General features: G+C 51.6%; 9 protein-coding genes across 9 annotated transcripts; 4 read left to right on the forward strand and 5 right to left on the reverse strand.

Annotated features, from left to right (window-relative positions):
* Positions 1 to 78: 78 nt before the first annotated feature.
* On the forward strand, positions 79 to 1,329 carry N7468_004951 (25S rRNA (uracil2634-N3)-methyltransferase; the record flags this gene model as incomplete). Its single annotated transcript, XM_058474248.1, has 3 exons — positions 79 to 265; positions 397 to 772; positions 837 to 1,329. 3 exons carry the CDS (start codon positions 79 to 81, stop codon positions 1,327 to 1,329), a joined length of 1,056 nt encoding a protein of 351 aa, XP_058329988.1.
* A 1,097-nt stretch (positions 1,330 to 2,426) lies between these two features.
* On the reverse strand, positions 2,427 to 3,761 carry gmtA (GDP-mannose transporter; the record flags this gene model as incomplete). The annotated part of the gene is made up of 4 exons (XM_058474249.1): positions 2,427 to 2,869; positions 2,928 to 3,299; positions 3,366 to 3,453; positions 3,522 to 3,761. The coding sequence occupies 4 exons, from the start codon at positions 3,759 to 3,761 to the stop codon at positions 2,427 to 2,429; spliced, it is 1,143 nt and encodes a 380-aa protein (XP_058329989.1).
* Positions 3,762 to 4,321: 560 nt separating this feature from the next.
* N7468_004953 (uncharacterized protein) lies at positions 4,322 to 5,020 on the forward strand (the record flags this gene model as incomplete). The annotated part of the gene is made up of 2 exons (XM_058474250.1): positions 4,322 to 4,550; positions 4,872 to 5,020. 2 exons carry the CDS (start codon positions 4,322 to 4,324, stop codon positions 5,018 to 5,020), a joined length of 378 nt encoding a protein of 125 aa, XP_058329990.1.
* A 699-nt stretch (positions 5,021 to 5,719) lies between these two features.
* N7468_004954 (SMI1/KNR4 family protein) lies at positions 5,720 to 7,155 on the reverse strand (the record flags this gene model as incomplete). Its single annotated transcript, XM_058474251.1, has 4 exons — positions 5,720 to 6,104; positions 6,165 to 6,344; positions 6,410 to 7,093; positions 7,145 to 7,155. The coding sequence occupies 4 exons, from the start codon at positions 7,153 to 7,155 to the stop codon at positions 5,720 to 5,722; spliced, it is 1,260 nt and encodes a 419-aa protein (XP_058329991.1).
* Positions 7,156 to 9,156: 2,001 nt separating this feature from the next.
* On the reverse strand, positions 9,157 to 10,497 carry N7468_004955 (uncharacterized protein; the record flags this gene model as incomplete). The annotated part of the gene is made up of 1 exon (XM_058474252.1): positions 9,157 to 10,497. One exon carries the CDS (start codon positions 10,495 to 10,497, stop codon positions 9,157 to 9,159), a length of 1,341 nt encoding a protein of 446 aa, XP_058329992.1.
* Positions 10,498 to 11,133: 636 nt separating this feature from the next.
* Positions 11,134 to 11,678, forward strand: N7468_004956 (SCF ubiquitin ligase complex subunit HRT1; the record flags this gene model as incomplete). Its single annotated transcript, XM_058474253.1, has 4 exons — positions 11,134 to 11,247; positions 11,319 to 11,397; positions 11,453 to 11,523; positions 11,580 to 11,678. 4 exons carry the CDS (start codon positions 11,134 to 11,136, stop codon positions 11,676 to 11,678), a joined length of 363 nt encoding a protein of 120 aa, XP_058329993.1.
* Positions 11,679 to 11,924: 246 nt separating this feature from the next.
* Positions 11,925 to 12,367, reverse strand: N7468_004957 (signal peptidase complex subunit 1; the record flags this gene model as incomplete). Its single annotated transcript, XM_058474254.1, has 3 exons — positions 11,925 to 12,125; positions 12,202 to 12,261; positions 12,320 to 12,367. 3 exons carry the CDS (start codon positions 12,365 to 12,367, stop codon positions 11,925 to 11,927), a joined length of 309 nt encoding a protein of 102 aa, XP_058329994.1.
* Positions 12,368 to 13,045: 678 nt separating this feature from the next.
* Positions 13,046 to 14,329, reverse strand: N7468_004958 (homoserine kinase; the record flags this gene model as incomplete). The annotated part of the gene is made up of 4 exons (XM_058474255.1): positions 13,046 to 13,390; positions 13,463 to 13,761; positions 13,910 to 14,074; positions 14,140 to 14,329. The coding sequence occupies 4 exons, from the start codon at positions 14,327 to 14,329 to the stop codon at positions 13,046 to 13,048; spliced, it is 999 nt and encodes a 332-aa protein (XP_058329995.1).
* Positions 14,330 to 15,823: 1,494 nt separating this feature from the next.
* On the forward strand, positions 15,824 to 17,785 carry N7468_004959 (magnesium transporter CorA family protein; the record flags this gene model as incomplete). The annotated part of the gene is made up of 1 exon (XM_058474256.1): positions 15,824 to 17,785. The coding sequence occupies one exon, from the start codon at positions 15,824 to 15,826 to the stop codon at positions 17,783 to 17,785; it is 1,962 nt and encodes a 653-aa protein (XP_058329996.1).
* Between the last annotated feature and the right edge of the window lie 1,762 nt (positions 17,786 to 19,547).

Raw genomic sequence — 19,547 nt, forward strand, 5'->3', positions numbered from 1 at the left:
GCCTCGAACTGATCTACGATTTGGATCTGTTTCTTGTCATAGCACCATCTCCCTTTCAAAACAAGTTCAGCCTTTCAAATGCCTCGGAAAAAGCAAAAGCTTCCTCCATCACGCACAAAGCAAGGCTCCCGGCAAAATCCCAAAGGTCAGGGGGCCAAGGCACAAGCCGATGTCGCTAATAAACAGAACAAATTGCCAGTACAGCAAAATCAGAGGCCCATTGTTCCATTCCTGCGAGGAGATCGAGTTCTGTTGATTGGCGAAGGTTAGCTATGACTTTCCCCTTAGCTGGAACACCTCTGCTTGATGTAAAAGCTGTGTCATGTTCGTAGAACATATACTATCAACTTGAATTCACGCAATCAACACAGACGACCCCTACTAACCAGATTCCAGGTGACTTCTCATTTGCGCGCTCGCTGGCAAAGCAATATAAATGTCGCAAGCTCTTGGCCACCTGCTACGACTCCCAGGAGACCCTACTGAAGAAATACCCTCAGGCTGCGCAAAACATCCACGACATCTTGCACTCGAAGGTCAAAAGCAAGGCCAATGAAGGCCCCCTGCCTTCAGAAAATCGACAAGAACCAACAGCGAAAAGCGCTCAAGGTCCTAAGGTCCTCTACTCCGTTGATGCCCGCAAGCTAGGCCTCCAAGGCGGTGGCGGCAAGGAGGTAAGGGCCGGTTTCACTCGGAAGGAGCCGAAGAAACCTGCGTGGAAAACCAAACAAAGCAAATCAAGCCCACCCCCCCCGCGCACCCCGAATGGGCCGTGGGATGTGATCTGTTTCAACTTCCCGCACGTCGGGGGCCTTTCTACAGATGTGAACCGGCAGGTCCGCGCCAACCAAGAGCTCCTCGTTGAGTTCTTCAAGGCGTGTGTTCCTCCTTCTTTCCGCGGCGCCAGAACCCGCCGATTCTGACGACGAATGGGAAGAAGAGGAGGAGGAGGAGGATGACGAAGAGACTGATGAGGATGACGGGGAAGGAGGCGACGCTGACGAGTTGGCCTCTGGAAAAGCGACACGGACCGAGCCCGGCCAGATCCTGGTGTCGCTTTTCGAGGCAGAGCCATACACCTTGTGGAATATCAAGGATCTCGCACGCCATGCAGGCCTCCAAGTCGTAACGAGTTTCCGATTTCCGTGGGCTTCGTACGAGGGCTACTCACATGCGCGAACCCTCGGCGAAGTGGAAGGCAGAGATGGTGGCAGAGGCGGTTGGAGAGGAGAAGATAGGAATGCCCGGATGTATGTCTTCCAGGTAAAGGACGAGGTTACAAAGGGGAACAAGAAGAAGAGAGCCCGGGCCGACAGCGAGAGTGAATAGGCTATCCAAGTTCAAAGTGATAGCCAAGTGAACTTGCAGCTTCAGCTAGCTGACGATACATGTAAAGCCGAAAGAAAAACTTCAGCTTGTTGTTTGTGAATGATGAAGGTCCCATGATAGTGGCTAAGATTGTTTTACTCGCCAGGTATCACAGCGGGTTTATACATGGGACAGATCCTCAGGGCGAAGACAGGATGTGCTACTAGTGACCACCAAAGACCCACCAACGGAGACCCCCCAAAAAGGAGCATACGTTATGGAGTGAGAATGCAAAGATGAAGCTCTACCGTTACTTTAGGGCCCTATGGCCTAGTTGGTAGGGCATTGTTCTTATGATCTTCACCCTCGTGGAAAAATCATGAATAGCAAAGTGGCCGGGTTCGATCCCCGGTGGGGCCAATCCCTAGAATGCCTTTCTTTTTTTTTTTCCCGCCCTTTTCTTAGCGTGCCTCCCCTATAAATAATAATAGTGCTTGATTAAAATGGAAGTCAATTGATTCCTAGTAGTGATTAGCACTGTTGTTCTAAACGATTTGATGGGAGAGCCAAGACAATGTCCTGGACACATGCCGATATTCAGGTACGACCATGACCAAAGACATCGCATTTGCGGCACCTAGTCAAAACAAGAATTGATTTTGATTCTGGAAAGGACAAAAAAGTGATCTATTGCTTCCAGCGTTCCCATTGCTATGTACATTGAATACAGTAGAGAAGTGAATCAGGCTATGATACCCCATAGAGTGACAAGCAAGAATGGTTGGAAAAACAGGGGGGGAAGGGGGAGGGGAACAATTACTATGGAAATGATATCATACTGTAGCCTAGATGGCACGCCTTTCTCCCAGGTTACAGCAACAAGAGAAGAAAAAGGAAGTCCCGAACACCGGAAGGGGCTTTACCACAGATGATTACTAACATACGTGCGCTGCAACGAAACGTGAATCATAATTTCAAATGCAAATGAGCCCTAATCCAATGGTATGACCGCCGGCATACCGGACGAAGGCAGGGAAAGCGGCTGTAAGCGAAGAAGCCCTGGGAAGGGGCTTTATGAGAAGGGGGAGATCGTTCAACTTTTGTCCTTGGAACTAGCCCTAGGAGCGAAGCGAGTCCCGCATGCTCTGGCTGCTGGCACTGACCAGAGGATTGGAGGTGGGCAGGACACCGGTCTTGGGCTTGGCATTCTGCTTGATCTTGGCAATGGCGTAAACGATACCACTGACAAAACCAACAGCAATGGCGGACACACTGGGGAAAGTGACCGGGGCGTCGAAGAAGATCAAGCCCGAAAGAGCAATCGGCAACTTATTGAGGGCACCAACCATGGAATAGGTAGTAGAGGAGGTCACACGTACGCACCAGGCGGAGGTGTAGGAGATAAAGACCGATGAGGCTCCGGAGACCACCATGGCAATGATGATGCCGTTACGGTTGGCTTCAGGGAAGTTGCGGGCAAGATTGGCGGCTGACCAGTCCTCGACCAACAAAGTGAACACGATTAGGACAGGAATGGAGAGAAGATTGTTGTAGAACATGGCTATAGAAAGTGAACGGTCAGTTCGGAGTATTTTGGAATGGTTGCGTCGAAGACATACTGTCGAAGTCCTTGAAGTTGGTAAGCTTGATACGTTTGCGCATGCCCAGGACGTAGGACGAGGTGCACAGGCAGTTGATCAACATCCAAACGTAGCCGGCATTTAAAGTCGACACCTTGCTCGAGGTATCGCCGGTGGTTTCAACTGCATGCTTGATATCGGCCCAGGCCGCAATAATGGAGCTAAGAACCATCAGACCGAAGGAGAAGAGAGTCATGCCAGTGACGGAGCCACCAAACCACAAAACCTCTCCGTAGGCGATAAGAATAATGGTCAAATTCTTAAATATGGTGTAAACTGGGATAGAAAGGAATTGAAGGGCCTTTGAGCCCGTATAGATCATTCCAATAAGGAGCAGGGTGATGGGAAACCCTATTCGAAAACCACGATCAGACCCGCGTTACCGTGAACACTATCTGAAAGGCTGCAAGAACTTACATTTGCGCGCTTCATCGGAGCTGAAATCGCGATACGTAATGAGACCGGCCGACTTGCAGGTTTGAATGACAGCGATACAGACGACAGACTAAAGTCTCGAGTTAGCGGCTTCTGGTTGGTAGGCCGATCTGTCCCTGACGATCTGCTTTCACGCACCTGAACCATCAGTAAGAGGAAGTTTAAGTTGAAATCCAACCCGGAGAGGACGTATTTATTCATGACGGTCATCATGATCGAGGAACCGCAGTATGCGAGCACTGGTAAGACGGGGTTGCTGGACATATTGTTGGACGGGGCGGCACGGGGCTGCGGCGGAGGAGCAGCCTCGAATTCCTTGCTCTTATCCAACTTGTCCATCTCGATGGCATAGTCATCGGTCTTCTTGTCCTCGGCCATGGTGGTGAGATTGTAGGGCAAAAGATAAGGAATGGAATCAGCGGAGCGTACACGGACGCGCGAGGGAGAAAACAGTCCGCTCGAAGAACTTTTGCTCGGAAGCGTGGCCTCCTGACTAATCCTAATAGGGTCGCCACGTGATGTGTAATTTTACTTGTCTCATTTGACACATTGGGGAGGGCATGTTATGGTGATCTAGACATCGTTCTCTGTAAAGGTGTGCTTCATCCAGTCTAAAGCATTAGGTCTGAATGGCTTATAGTCGCATTCTCCCTCTCTCTCTCGAACCACACTGAAGTGGGTCCGATTAGTACCGCCAAGTATCGCGATGTATTATTCTGAAAGCTTGTCCTCCCTAGCCTTGAACTTCACATCAACCTCCACAGAAGCCATTGGCCGCCTAGGGTGATTTGGGAGCAAACGAAACAGGAAGTTGCTGCTGATACACTGAAGCAACTGAGAATTAGTCCAGACGCGAATTCGCAAATTCTCTATTCCGCCGACCTTGCCCACCCTCCCCCGCTAGGAAGAGAAAGTCCCAGGGATCGCAAACCGATACAATGCCCTCTGACTCTGATGATGACGCCCTTTTCGCCTCTCTGGAAGAAGAAGACCATGCAGGCTACCGGACTCAACGGATCCAACAGCTCAACGCCGAGCTAGCCTCACAAAAAACCAACAGGGATATCTCAAATGCAGGCGCCGGCGCCTCGCTGCTTTCCCGTGACAGCACATACGTCCCCTCGAGAACGACCAGGCGGTGCTTGACTTCACTACCGAGACTTCGCGGTGCGTAGTGCACTTTGGCCATCCGGACTTTTCGCGATGCGGGGTGATGGATGAGCGGCTCCAAGAATTGGCGAGACAGCATCACGATGTACGGTTTGCGAAAGTGGATGTGCGCAATGCTCCGTTTCTGGTGGAAAAGCTAGGGATTCGGGTCCTACCGTGCGTGATCGGATTTAAGGATGGAGTGGGCATTGAGCGGGTTGTTGGGTTTGAAGGGCTAGGCGTAGGGGGGGTTTGATGGGACCGAAGGGTTCGACGTGAAGGTGCTAGAGAAAAGGTTCTTGCGGAAAGGGGTCTTGACTCAGCCCAGGTTTTCTGCAGGAGATGATGACGACGATGCGAAAGAGAATGAGAGCGAGAGCGACGATGGTGAAACCCGGCGCAGGGGAGGCCTTCCAAGACGTGCGATTCGCAGCGGAAACACTGCCCTCCGCGGTCGAGGAGAGGATGAGGACGATGATTGGGATTAGTGGGCTAATGGGCGGAACTCTGAAAGTCGCACATGCTGCTTGGCTTTCTCTGTACATTTACATACGGAAAGCCCGTGCATCGACCTCCTGACATGCATAATAGGACTCGAGATGAAAGCGAAGGATCGCTGGAAAGCCTACGAACCACCAGGACAGCCCGAACTCAATGGGAAATGTATTTGGAGCCAGACACAAAGAGCACAAAGACTGCATCATCATAGAATTACAGGCAAATATCAATGGAGACCGTGAGCGCAAAGCCAGTTGGAAAAAGAAATAGGGGGGGGAAAGCGGAATCAAGAACACATAGAAAGAAGAAAAGCACCCTAGAGTTACAACAAATGCCGCGAAGCCGGAAGCTGGAGGGGAACAAAGGATGGGGAATTCTATACACGGAAGCAGAGCGGTGTCACGTAAATCCAGAATCTCGTCATCAGACGCCAAAGTACATGGAACAATGGGGGGGAAAAAGGAAGGGGGGGGAAAGGCTGCTTGGATCAAGACGGAGAGACGAAAGCGAAGACCGGCCTCTATATAGCCACGTTCTTCATCTCTCCCAGAACCTCGGTGTCTACCCCCTTGGAAGATGATGATGCCCCTTCGCTTTTATCAGCTTTGTCTCCTTCTGTACCCTTGATTGCGGCGAAGCCTTCGTTTTCCTTATTGGAGACTTGTGGTGTGTTCACGTCCAGCAGATCGTCACTCGAGTCTTCTTTGCGCTCCCCCGGGGTCCTCAGAGATCGAAGGTCCAGCTGCGGATGACTCCTCGGTCACGCGTGCGAGAGGACTCGAAATACCGAACGGAGTCTTGGGACTCTGAACAGGCCCACGGTTGGGGAATCGGTGGGGGGACCGACCTCGTTCCTCAGCGCGAGTTGGGCTACCGTATGGTGAGTCTCGAGTGCTGGATTTTCCATTTGCGTTAGCACCCAGACCGTTAGGACCACGTCGACGCATCGGACGGCGGCCGTATTTTTGATCCACGCGCCACCGCAGAATCTCAAGGTACGGTGGCTCAACGTTCTGCTTCTTGAACTCCAGAAGCTTCATTTCATTGGTCTCCTCATCCACGTGTGCTCGGCCGCTACACAAATCATCCGCAAACATAGCCAGAAAAGCGGCCCATGAGCGAGCAACCACATACTTACAATCGTAGTCTCGGCCAAAGATGATCACTTGACCCCATTTTCCGGCGGGGCCGGGGGCGAGATCAATTGCAAGGTGGTTACCGCCCCAGTCACGGGCAAGAGGGATCCAGGCGGGGTGGGCGTAGGCTTTTTGGACAGCGCCAGGAGGCTGGGAGTCTTGGCGCTCGAGAAGTTCGCTGCGCCAATTGGAATTCTGCTGGTTGGCGGGCGAGGCTGAAGAGCTCGCGGCGGAGCTAGAGACGGGGCATTGTGCACCATTGGAGCAGCGAGAATATCCTCGTTCACAGTCTTCCAGTTATGTCGTTCCTGAACAATCTCTTCGCAGTCCAATAACATGACGCTGAAGAGGAGGCCGGTCGGTAGACCAGGACGTTCTTGGCCATCATGAATCATCAGCGATTCACGGAGTTCTAGCGGTAGGCTGCAATCCAGCTCGTGTTCCAATTCGTTGATGTCGTTTTGAGTGCACCCCTCACCGAGATTGTCCAGGAGTTCCTCAAAGTTGTCCTCTAACCATCGTTCGATTTTGCGCCACGAGTGCGCGACCGGGGGTGGAGGTGGTGCGCCATCGTGGAAGCTCTGCATCTGTATCTCTCCAGCACTGTCCTGATCGTTGGATTTGCGTTTCTGTGAGGCCAACGATCGCATTCCAGGGGAGTAGGGACGACTGGGGGAGCCGTGGTCAGTCGGAGAACCGGACCATTCGGTGGATTGCACCGTGGTCATCCCCTTTGAAGGTTCATCATTGTAAGGGTCAGAGAGGTCTGGACGGGATTCGATCGCGCTCGTTGCGATGGATGTGAGTGGTTCGTGGCGGCTTTGATTGAGAGGGACGTGCCGGCCGGTACGGTAGGGAGAATCGTGGGAGGCATGGCGGTCATAGGAAGTCATGGTATGCCAAAAAGAGCGCCATGCTGAGCCAAATCTGCAGCGAGGTTAGCATCAACGAAAGTCCGACCGGTAGGAGCCGACGTACGCGTTGGCCATGATGGGTGGTTGGGGATCAGGATGAAGGGGAGAAAGTCAGGGCAAAGCGGTCATTGGCGACCGAGACCCGAGTCGATCGGCGAAGGAAAGGGGCGATGATCGAAGGTTGTACCAAGAGGTTCCCTCCTTAAAGGGTAAGAAAACAAAAGGGTTCCTGGCGAAGAAAAAGAGGGTTAGGTAAGGAAGGAGGAGAAAGCTGCCCCGTGATTTAGTTGGGTTTGAGGATCCGTTCCTTTTTTTTTTTACCCTTTTTTCCCTTTTCTTCGACTTTCTTCGCTTTCCCCCTTTGGCCGCATCCATCGGCATGCAGATCATGACATCGCCCTGGCCCTCAAGAAAGAATCTGGACGTTCGCGGCTCTCTTGTCGGTCGCAGCCATGTACGAAACAAGGGGTGCATGTTGCCCCCTACGAGTCACGAGTAGTGTAGTCGTAATAGTTGTATTCTAGTATGAACTCTTTCTACATGGGACGGTCTATTTAGCACTGCTGGTCTTGTAGCCTAACATCGTCAACCTCAGCCACTACGAAGCAATTATTGTGGCGGCCGAATTAAGCTTCATCACTCTGAGACCGATCGGCGAGGGGATCTGATTCCCCGCTATTGGGGCCGTTGAACGTGGAAACGGAGAGACACGGGGAACCCCGATAGTCAGGACTTGAGTTCTTCTGACGCGAGAATCTACTGGAAAATCACGGAAGCCGTTCAAGCGAAGGGGGAGTTCCCAACGTTTGGCATGACAGTGAACTCGGTCAAATCAAGAGCCACGATCGCACAACGTCTCAGAATAAAATTAGATACCCGCCACATTTGTGGAACCGTGGACGAGTCGGGAGGAAGAGATTAAGGGGGGATTGTGACGCTTCCAGCCCACGTCAGCGGAAAAATGCCCATGTGGGCGCGCTGCGTTGTCTGCATTCTGGAGATGTCAGAAACTTGTGAATGTGGTTGAACAAGATAGCGTGTTCTATATCGTAGTCCGCCATTGGACCCTGATCGAAAGTCAAATGCCAGTCAGAACTTGGTTTTGGCCCAATTCTGGCCCAGTTTCTTATTGGGATCGGCACTGGCAAAATCAGAAAGAAGCCTCTAGGCCCACAGTGGCTTAGAGACAGGTGTGGCTCGCTCAGATGTGGCTTGACCTGATACAGTGAGCCCGGTCGTAACACCGACGTAGCACGTATTAGCAGAACCTCCAGTACCCAGGTACAGTTTTTGGAGTTTACATTAACACTGGTAGCAGACAGGTTTGGGAGGTTGCGGGTTGGAGAAAAATTACCAAGAAACACAAGTAAAGAGCGGACAGTATGAATTTCATACCCTAGTACACAACAAAGGAGTGGCCGGTGCCCCTAAACCGAGAAGCTTCAGTGGTAAGGGGACCGGAGACTGGGCATGTTGGGATAGGGACAGCGCACGCAGAGAAAACCAAAAGCACAATGAGAAAAGAAAAGGCCCAGAGCCACCATGTCAACGGAGCCCCAGAACAAGGAAGAAACAGACAAAACAAAACTCGGCAAATGCAAGTCATCGGTAGCCCCAGCTAAACCGGCCTCCGCAAAAATACTTACCACACAGCATTTGGAATGATCCCGACTCCAAGTGATGCAAATGACGGTCCTCGTTCTCTTTCCTCGCAAAAACGAAAGACGAGCTGCGAAAGGGATAAAAAAAAAGACCCGATCATGACACTGTACCGAAAGAGGCAAGGCCATTATGTATCACCGAAACTCCGCCCCAGTTACCTGAGAGTGCGTGAACGCAAAGCCAAGATGAAGCCACCGAGGAAGACCCTGGACCAGTCCAGAGATGTCCTTATTGATCGATTGCATAAAACACGTAACGAATGTTCAAAGGAAATAAAAACACAAAAAAAGAAAGCATATCCCAAAGCAAGAAGCGGTGGGCAAACCGAAATCACGAAAGAGAGAGAATATGCCAACTTCGTCAGATAGCAAAGAGAAAACATCTGGCGAAGCAGGAAACAGGGCAAAGGCAGGTCTATGCGGCAAAGGGGCTTTGGATACCCGGACCCGCACTAATCTTCAGGATTCGTCGAAGATCATCTTCCATTTGTTTTGTATCGGTAGGCTTCGGAGGAGAGGGTGGATGAACCATGTTGTAAGTAGCATTCATGTACTGAGGCGGCGGCGAAGTGTAGCCATTTCCAAGAGCAGGCGTTGATACTGGAACGTTTGCCATACTATGGCTGTATGGAGATGGCGCGCCCGGAACGTAGTGATAAGGGGGCACCTCGCGACTCAGCGGAGACTCGGGATGTCGACCATATTGAAAGCCGTTAAACTGAATTTGCGGACGAGCGGAATTGCTACATTGATGGAGCTGCCCTCTCGGAGAAGGTCGATGACAGTTCAGGGGTGGACCGGACGTGGGCCGTAAGGGAGTGGCATAGTGAGGCACGTTGCCGTTAGTGTTGGTAGCACCAAACAGAGGAGGTTGCTGATGAGGTGGAGACACTGATGAAGGCGGTTTCTGCGGTGGCGGGTTAAGAAGAAGATGCTTCAACTGTTCAGTTTTAATTCGGCGCTGTTCCTCGCTCTCCGGTGCGTCGGCTGGGGAACTGGAGGAACGCAAAGCCTTCATACGATCCTGGTAAGAAGGCGCAAAGGAAGGCCCGATCTGCGAAGCGCGCGAATGTTCCGAAGGCTCCATCTCAAACGGGAAGACCCCGCCGGGCGGGTTGGAGGCCATGGGTCTCGGCTCGGTTTGAGGAGAACGCATGCGCCCAGTCGCCTCCGGGCTATCCAAGGCATTTGGTTGGCGCGCTTGTATAGCGGCCTTGAACAAGAAATCGAGTGGTGTGGGCTTTTGATCAACAATGGGTGGAGGCCGAGCACGTGGTTTCGAAGGCGTAGTTTCGATTTCAGGCTCCGTTTCGGCATTATCGCTGTCAGTCTCCAAATTTGGAGGGGGATCCGATTCCGGCACAGATCTCGAGAAAAAGCTTGGAATAGGTAACGCGGATGGCGCGGGCGATGCATGAAAAGTTGGACCAGCGTAGGCAGCATTGTCCTTCACCTGGGGGGTCATAAGATTCGGGTTGGATGAGGTGTGACGATGTCCCGGGTTGGCAGGTGATGCCCGATTTGCGTCCTTGGGTTTCTTTCCAGAGCGAGGCGGCTTCTTCTTAGATTGGATGTTGTGAGACGAATCCGTCACACCGCCTGCCGGACTCATGTTACGCGGCGGCGAGGATGGAGGTGTACTGAGCATGGCGGTCTTCTGTGCAATGGGCGTAGAAGTCTTCTTCTGAGGGCGACGGTTGTTGTTGTTGTTGCGAGGGCCCTTGGGCGTGGGTGGGTGAGGTGATTGAGTCGACATGTCGACAAGTGGCTTGAAAAATAGGCAGCCTGATTGGAAGATTGAGGAAATATGAGTAAGGAAAAGCGCAGACGCTCAAAACACAGGGATCGAGGTAAGAATATCAAGGAGAAAGTCCAGTCACTGCTCAGCAGCCGTCGACAATATTAGGATATTTCCAACGCCGAAGCAGGGAAAAGAACGAAGCTTGTGTAGCGCAATCAAAGAGGATAGCAAGCACCGTCTAGGCAAAAGAGAACGACAGTAATAAGGCGCAAGTCGAAAACATAGTTATGAGCGTTTAAGGTAGAGAGAAGAAGAGTGACGGAAGAGTCATGGCCTCGGATGGTTGCCCAGGTGGGCGGGGACTCTATGACTAAGACCTCCGCCACTTCCAGCTTTCGACCAAACAGTGGGGGGATTTCCAGTTGCTGGAGCCTCATAACTTTCTTACAACTCTCCCCAAGTTTGCAGTTGAAATTCTGTGCAGCTCGTTGTCTTTTGATCTCATCTCAGTGCTCTACCAAGGTCCCCAGCAAACGAGGGCTCTCACCCGCCAACAACTTCTCCCGAACTTCCTTTCTATCTTTGTCACCTACCAGCTACCAGCTACCACGAACAAACCACCACGAGCTCTACCAATCAGAACACCAAATCATGGCGGATGTGGAGATGAAGGAAGCTTCCGCAAGTACTGCTAAGGGCAAGGCTGTTGCTAAGAATTCCGAGGGCGGTGTTCCTGACGGAAAGAAGAAGTTCGAGGTCAAGAAAGTACGGTATACGACCTTGCGGGCATAGTCCTAACCGGGCCAGACATAGAAGCTGACTTCCTCATTACTTAGTGGAACGCCGTTGCTCTCTGGGCGTGGGACATCGTCGTTGATAACTGTGCCATTTGCCGCAACCATATCATGGACTTATGTAAGTTTGGAATCGCTCGTCTCTGGCTGAAACGAAGGTTAACTTATGGAAACAGGCATCGAATGTCAAGCCAATCAGGGCTCATCAACAACGGAGGAGTGCACAGTCGCCTGGGGTATCTGCAACGTAAGTGATCCTCTAATCCATTCCGGCCGACACTTGGGACTCATGGTATTGTCTAGCATGCATTCCACTTCCACTGCATTTCACGATGGTTGAAGACTCGCCAAGTTTGTCCTCTGGACAACCGAGACTGGGAATTCCAAAAGTACGGTCGCTAAATCATGAATTCACACGTCGAAAACCAGGGACTATGCACCGGACGGCCAGGCTGCTGCCATCCATACCGTTTCAATAGCCATTATGATATTCCGGAGGGAAAGGAAATTCGAAGGAGAAGGGGGATTCATTGCTTTTTTATATTGGCGTTCGGGTAGCCATGAGCCATGGTATTGATTGAAATCCGCATACATACTCCTTGCCCTTGTATTACTCTCTGTAGGTGATATTCGCGACGTTCTTGCGCCCTAAGCGACCTTGATCCCATCAACCATCACTTGTGGGCCTCCTGATATTTTCCCACTAGATCCCAACCAAGTTGCCGGGTTTTGATTATAAAAGGGCCACGGAGGCACAACCACAAGTGCAGTAAGAAGGGTTCCTCCGAGGCCGACCCAAAGAGTGAGGTGAATGTCTTCATAAATGAAGCCGACGATGAAGCTAATGACCTGTGAGGATTCCGTGTCAGTATCTATGCAAGCTTTTATTGCATCAAAGCTCGGATCAAATGTCACTTTGGCATACCCCAGAGATGATCAATAGGACGTTGCTGAGAAGCTGTGTCAGGCGTTGCCCATGGAAGTCCTGCCACAACTGTTAACGAGGCCATAAGACTGAAGAGCGGTTTTGCTAAAGAACATACGATCTGACCCTCTAGGGCATCTTGGAGTGATGCCAGTAGGCTGTCCATGTTTGTACCGAGTCGCAATGAGGAACCACGTCGCGGGTTCCGGGGGCTTATCGCAAGGGTGTGATTTGCCCACCGCCTCCGCCTGGAGTCCTGGAAATCTTCTAAGAATGTCTACTTACACAAGGATGATTATCACCCCAGCCCACGGGCCAAGCTAAATTTGTATTCACTTTGATCTCATGATTTCTTTTTGATTCCAAAACTTTGGCCAGGTTGGGGGACGGAAAGGCCTCTTTCAAGAAGAATTACGACAGATCATAAAACGTTCTATTTTCTCGTGATTCATTTACGTCTATATCTATGGGCCATACGCCAAAAAAGAAAAATAAATGAATAAGTAAATAAACCTTGTCTTAAAAGCCCTCGGTCAAGCACAGGGACTCAAGAGCAGGGAGATCGGCCAATTTGTCAGGGAGCTTTCCTCGGGAAATCTTCCGGGTCCTAAGCGCATGCAGCCTACAACGCAGGAAGCAGCGGTGAACTCGAGGTTTCGTCATCGACACGACCTCAAAGCGATGGAATCATGTTGATACACATCCATACAGACCAGTATGGATACACGTCACAGTTTGAAACTATGATCAATGACGGTGCTTTCGTCTCGCGCAACATGGAGGATGGGCACAGACGGGGATGGAGGTGAACCGACCCGATGACGTGGGTGCTGCTGCATTAGACTTAATCTTGAGTCACAGTTGTTCCCTCCTGAGCAGGCTCCAACAATTTCCATTGACAGGTAATGTTGTTCGAGGCGAACCGTGCGATAATGCGGTCTGCAATTTCCGTGAAGCGGTCGGTGGCCAGTGCCAGAATGGTTGGCCCAGCACCGGACAAACAGATGCCCAGCAGACCAGGCTGCGTGGCCGGGGTCATGGACTGTAAGATCTCAGCCAAACCGGGAATCAAAGTCTTGCGGTATGGCTGATGCACCTTGTCTTGCATGGCGAGAAAGATCATATCAGGGTCCGGAGGAGAGCTCCCCAGGGCTGCAGGGAGTAATGCAGCGCGTTGGAGATTAAAGACCTGCAATGACGGGATCATTAGCATGCATGGATTGGACTGACTCCCATTGAAGGGAAGATGCTGTGGACGTACCACGTCTGCGCGAGAATACTCGTTGGGAAGGACGTTGCGCGCGTTGGCAGTAGGCACAACAAAGTCTGGGATGATGGCAATGGCCTTAATCTCTGGGGCCCAATTGAACTTGCGGTAGTGACCAATACCGAGGGGTGGCTCTGGAGGCTGGAACCCGGTGTCAATGCCACCTGCGGGAGAAGGTAAGACTTCACTAAGAGGGATTTCTTTCCGCGCGACATCTTCTGGCTTAAGTTCGTTCAGATAGGTACCCACAAATCCACCGAAAAGGGATGCCGCCACATTGTCGGGGTGTCGTTCTGCGATCGTCAGTCAATGTATGCAAAGAGACGCTCTTTTGACGTTATTCAGTTTGATTTGCGGCGGCCGTAGATTTGAGATGGGTCCAATTCTCCGCACCTAAGTCTCTACACGATCTCGCACGCGACATGGAGGGTCACCACCTACCAATCATGAGACAGTAGTCCAACAGTCGGTCCTTGCTCAGGCCCAGCTTTCCAACCGCATTTCCTAGCATAACACCAGCGACCACTGCGGTTCCCGACGATCCCAACCCCCGCCCTAATGGGATCGGGTTGACGATGTGTACCTTAGTCTCCACGGGAATGCGCGCTGATTGTGGCAGCGGAGAACATATAGAGCGACCCGCGTGATCAAATTGACCTCAGGGTCCAGACTGATCTCCTCAGTGCTTTTGCTTTGGTCTTCATAGGTGATAGCGCAATTCAATGGAAGCGGGGAGGATGTCTTGGAGGAGTCAATCGTGACACGGAGTTCGAGATAAAGAGACAGCGCCAGGCCAATGACGTCGAATCCTGGGCCAATGTTGGCCGAGGAACAAGGAGTTCTGATCAGAAACGAGTCCATGGCGTCCTGGAGAGGGGCAGTTGGGGTCTCCAGAGGTGAATTATGTCTGGTATGACTCGATGCGGGTCTTGGCAACTAAAAAAATCCGGTCCGACACCGGGGGAAATCGTGAGTGGAGCTGATCAACCACCGATTCATGATTGGATTTTTCGAATGGCATGGCCGATTGGACCGACCGATCTATACGAACTAGTCTTGAAAGGAAACCCAGGGTGAAGAGCACGGTTGTTGTCCAGCGGCCATCACAGGACCTGATCTCTGGGTCTGGCGCCCAATCCCAATCCTGCCGTCTTGAAACCAGTTTAGACCGCGCGTCACAGGGAATTCTTACACTTACATCAGAGCAAGGCCTACTAGAATATTAGTAGGTAGCTAGGGCCAGATTGAAGCGTGGAAATAGAAGATATACGGTCCAGCCTAGAGAACAAGCCACTAGCATGGACTACACTGGCTATGCGGCAAAGGGCAATCTAGCCCTTGAACTCGTCATGCAATGGTCCCAGTACGGAGCGGTCTTGTTGTACGGGACTCGCCTGTAACGGTGACCCACAAGGACTCTGAGGGGGGGTCCGCTTGTCTTGTCCCTCTGTGTCTACCATCACTTGGATATCAAATAAGATATAGAATTAGCAATTTCAGAACGAAACTACAAGAATAGCAAGAAAGCTCAAGGACTACTGGGAAATACGCTCTATCATGCATATAACGAGTGATGAGTCGGCTGCACCGTGCAGAAACACCTGGAAGCCCAGAAGGACGCGGGAAGGGAGAAGGGAGGCCCGCAAGCCATCGGCCCCTCAGAAGAAGCGCCCAGAGAAAAAAAAAACTCCCCCAGCTCCCGCTAAGAAAAACCTCGTCTCGCCACCCCCAAGCCACAACTCTTCCTTTCACACCCACACACGGGATTTCTTTTCTTCCCCCCTTTCCCACTCCAATTCTCTTCTATTCGCAGGAAAAGAATAAAAACACAGAGGGGAACCCTCCTGCTGAAACTCCGACCTGATCTTGTGCGGACTGATTTCGCTTGCGGTCAGCTCGCTTCCAACATCCGCTTATCGTACCTCGACCAGCAATCCTGGCGCCTTCGCACCCTACGGCGCATACATTCAAGTTGGCGGGACTTCGCTACTCTTCAGCCTCTCTTCTTCACCCTTTCGCGGGCCCAAAGTTCCGGGTCTTCTGCGGGGGAGACACTCGTCCCCCCTAACTTGGCTTCATAACCACTCCGATCCGACGGCAGCCAGACGTGTGTCCGGAAACGCCAGGCCCTTGTTGAGGGTCTGGCTTGTGGTTAGAGATCCGTTCATTATCGGTTCTCTTACACCGGCTTGCGTCTGTGGCTGTTCGTGTGCTGCCGCATAGCAACCGCCTTTCAACTTAATATCACCAGAAAAGAAGACATCCCCACGGCTCGGGACCCCAAAAAAACATTCTCTTTCACAGCCCATCCTGGCGTTCTAATACATTTACCCATTGGTCGGCCTTGCGTCCAACATGTCCGACTCCCCTCACTCTGAGAAGGATCTGTACCTTACGCGGTTCAGCACTCCCGTTCCAGAGCTGGATGAGCACCGTTTTGACACGCCGCGCATTAATACTATGGAGATCCCACGAGACGTTTCCCAAGCCCCTGCTACTCAAAAGCCTGGAAGAGACGCTCCGGAACGTCCTGACCTGCTGCAAGTCCAGGATGTCTTGCGCGAGCCTGGTCCCCTGTTCCGCGACTTCGAACAAGCTGTCGCCGATGAGGACGAGGAGAGGAGCCCACTAGACCGACGCTTCTCGGTCGATCCCAATGCCGCTCATCCGATGCCCCGCCGAATTAGCATCGTCCAGCCAGAGATTGGCAATGTTTCGCGCAAGTCGTCCGTCTCCGCGCGCTCCTCATCTCCTCCAAACTCGGTCGATGCCTTCGCCGACCCACGACGACGTGAGCGGGCCAACACTCTCGATAGCCACGCTCCGCCTGATCTGGAAGCCATCTTGCACCGCACGGTCTCGGGCGCCACGCAGCCACGACGCCGTCCGACTTTTAGCAATGCCAGCGTCGTGCGACCCCAGCCAAGTGAAGTTCCGATTGATGCACCAGAAGACGCATGCATGCCAAACTATGAAGAACCTGGCCGGATCCCTGTTATCGACTATGAGGAGTTGGAGGAGTTTGTCGCATTGCACCAGAAGACCAAAGCTGCCGGTCATCGCAAGCATAGCATGTCCTCGCAGAGCAAGAAACCTCGGATTTTCTATGATCTTCGGCCTGGCGCTAAGGAAATGGACGTGGATGAGATCAACAAGTCTGATTCTACTGCATCCACGACCTGCCCGATGAATGCTGGCTCGGAAACCATGCTCCCCGACGTCTTTGGCGAGAAGGTTCCAATCGAAAAGCTAGAAAATACTAATAGTCCCACTCGCTTTGGGTTCTTTTCGTCCGAGTCGCAGACAACGGTACATGCTGCTGAATTGGGAGATTTGGTTCTCCCGGGTGATAGCTTTCGGGACCTGTTCCAGCTGGGTCCTGAAGGAGGTGTGTGGTGGTTGGACGTAGTCAACCCCACTGAGGCGGAATTAGATGCCATCTCCAAGGCTTTCTCCATCCATCCTCTTACTCAAGAAGATATTCAGACTCAGGAAGCCCGCGAGAAGGTTGAACTTTTCAAGCAGTACTATTTTGTCTGTTTCCGCACTTTCTACCAGATGGACAAGACCAGCGAGGAGTTTTTGGAGCCCGTCAACTTTTACATGGTCGTTTTCCGGGATGGTGTTCTGACATTCTCTTTCGACGAGAACCCGCATGCAGCCAACGTTCGGAAGCGTATTGGCAAGCTGCGTGATTACGTCTCTTTAAGTAGTGACTGGATCTGTTATGCGATGATTGACGACATCGTTGATAGCTTTGGTCCCGTGATCCGAGACGTCGAACTCGAATCAGAGGCCATTGAAGATCACGTCTTCATTGCCCGGGTTGACGATTTCGAATCCTTCTTGCCTCGAATTGGTGGCCTGCGGAAGAAGGTCATGTCGCTCATGCGACTGCTGGGTGGCAAGGCGGATGTCATCCGCGGATTCTCCAAGCGCTGCAACGAGCAGTACTCGGTGACTCCGCGTGGCGACATTGGTCTGTATCTCGGTGATATCCAGGATCACGTCGTGACCATGATGTCCAACTTGGGTCATTTCGAGAAGATGCTGAGCCGGTCACACACCAATTACCTGGCTCAGCTGAACGTCACCAACCTTGCCCTTGGTAACCACGTTAACAAGGTTCTGAGCAAGGTGACTCTCATTGCCACCATTCTTGTCCCTATGAACCTGATCTGTGGTTTATTCGGGATGAACGTCAATGTTCCTGGAAAAGACGATGGAGGCCTTGGTTGGTTCTTTGGCATCATTGGAGTCATGGCTGGATTGGTAGTTGTTAGCATGGCTCTTGCGCGCTGGCAGAAGCTAGTTTAGTGTCTGTTCGATTCTTGTTTTCAGCGTTTCTTTTCTTCACCATTGCCGGTGGCCGATTGCTGGTCATATCATATTGCTGGTCATATCATTTGTTCATATTTGGTCCAGAGGCTCTGTGAGCGTCGCTAATATTCTTGGATTCCCCGTGCCCGTACATTTGGTCGAATACAATTACACATGAAACTCGGAAACTGATCCACTGAACCATCAATTAATCTAATTGGATGGCCTCTGTATGCTCAGCCCTATACGAGGTAGGTTTTTGGCGTTGTGACTGCATGAAGTATGTCGTGACCTTGATCGATGCCGTTGGCCAGACAGTAGCCCCGGTCTTCTATACCTCGTTCTATCAAGGGTGGTCAGTCAGGAGGAACGTCATATTTACTCCAATGACAGCTGCCTGGGATGAGCCAAAAACGAACGAGCCATGGTTGAGGTGAAGTGGCGCGATGCGACATTTGCGAGGATGCCTAAAAATGGTATGAGGTTGCGCTTCATGACACCCGTCCTCTGAAGTCTCCGTATCGCTAGTCTCTATATCGCTTCCAATGTGGCCGACATCGCTGCTTCATTTTCTGATCAGAACTCCATGAGCTGTTTGTGCACTGCCGTTTCTTCTTCTTCGATGCCACGGTATTCTAGATCAATGTTTCTCTTCTCCAACGACTATAGCCCGCATCACCCGCCAGTCCTGCTTGCCTCGTTCACCAGTGATGCTGCTCATTCTCGAGTAGCGCCTTGTTGGTATGAATATCATGCTGCAGACCCTGCCCTGTTTGTCTCTTTTTCTGGATTCCTAGAAGCACCTGCTGGTGCACATCTTGTAGCTGCGACGGAAAGCTTAGAAGGATGAAATAGGCGCGCGGGAAATCCTATATTCGCTTCGTATGGGTGACAACCGGATAGAAGGCTACACTGCCAGGGATCTGACCATGTTCAAGGAGTTCTGTTGGCGCAAGGGCACCAAGAATGGCACATTTGTGATAAGTTTCTGGGGAAGGGGCCTGTGGGCAACAGTCCTGAAAACCTGCTGAAGATTCAGGACGAATTTTGGGGCTTCTTTGCGGCGACAGGAGCTAAAGTGCCACGACATTTCAGTAACCCTAACTTGGCGCTCCGAATTATACAAGGACTTTGTCCCTGGTATGACAAATCAAGCACCTTCAGAAAGTGAAAATCTGCTAGCCAGGCTGAAACGGTCGAGCAGGGGAACATTCTTAATGAAGACTCCTGCCGGCCAAAAGCTGGAAATTGAGGTCCGAAAGGAAAGAAACAGGCTCGAGCAGGAAATCAGAGAAATGGAAGAGGATATGAAAGGAGCAATGAGAGCCCATGGCCAAAAGTTCATGGGCGGTGACTACCCATGAACAGAAGGAGCAAGCCGATTTTTTGAAGCGCTGGGATAAGGATATCCGAGCTCTGAAGATAGTATGGGGCGCATTCACGACGAGATGATCCGTCAATTGGAGGCTCGTATATTGAAGCCGTATATCTAAGCAGCAGAACGAGCACCAGGAAGAGCAAGGTAGGGACGTAGCGTGTTATCAACACACTTTGAACAAAATGCAGCAGCAACATCAGGATGAGGTGAGGCAGCTGAGTGAGTCGATCAACGAGATAAATACTGTAAAAAGCTGGCAGGAAGAGCGAAATTTGTATGAGATTTGGCCGTCACAAGAAGTGTCCTGCATGTGGCCGAGAGCATCGCAAATGTAAAGGTACCAGGCGTGCGGTAAGGAGTGTCTTTATCACGACGATCTCA

Source organism: Penicillium chermesinum (genome assembly GCF_028974085.1).
Source record: "Penicillium chermesinum strain IBT 19713 chromosome Unknown utg000004l:1.0-3345178.0:1.0-3348027.0, whole genome shotgun sequence".
Classification (NCBI taxonomy): domain Eukaryota; kingdom Fungi; phylum Ascomycota; class Eurotiomycetes; order Eurotiales; family Aspergillaceae; genus Penicillium; species Penicillium chermesinum.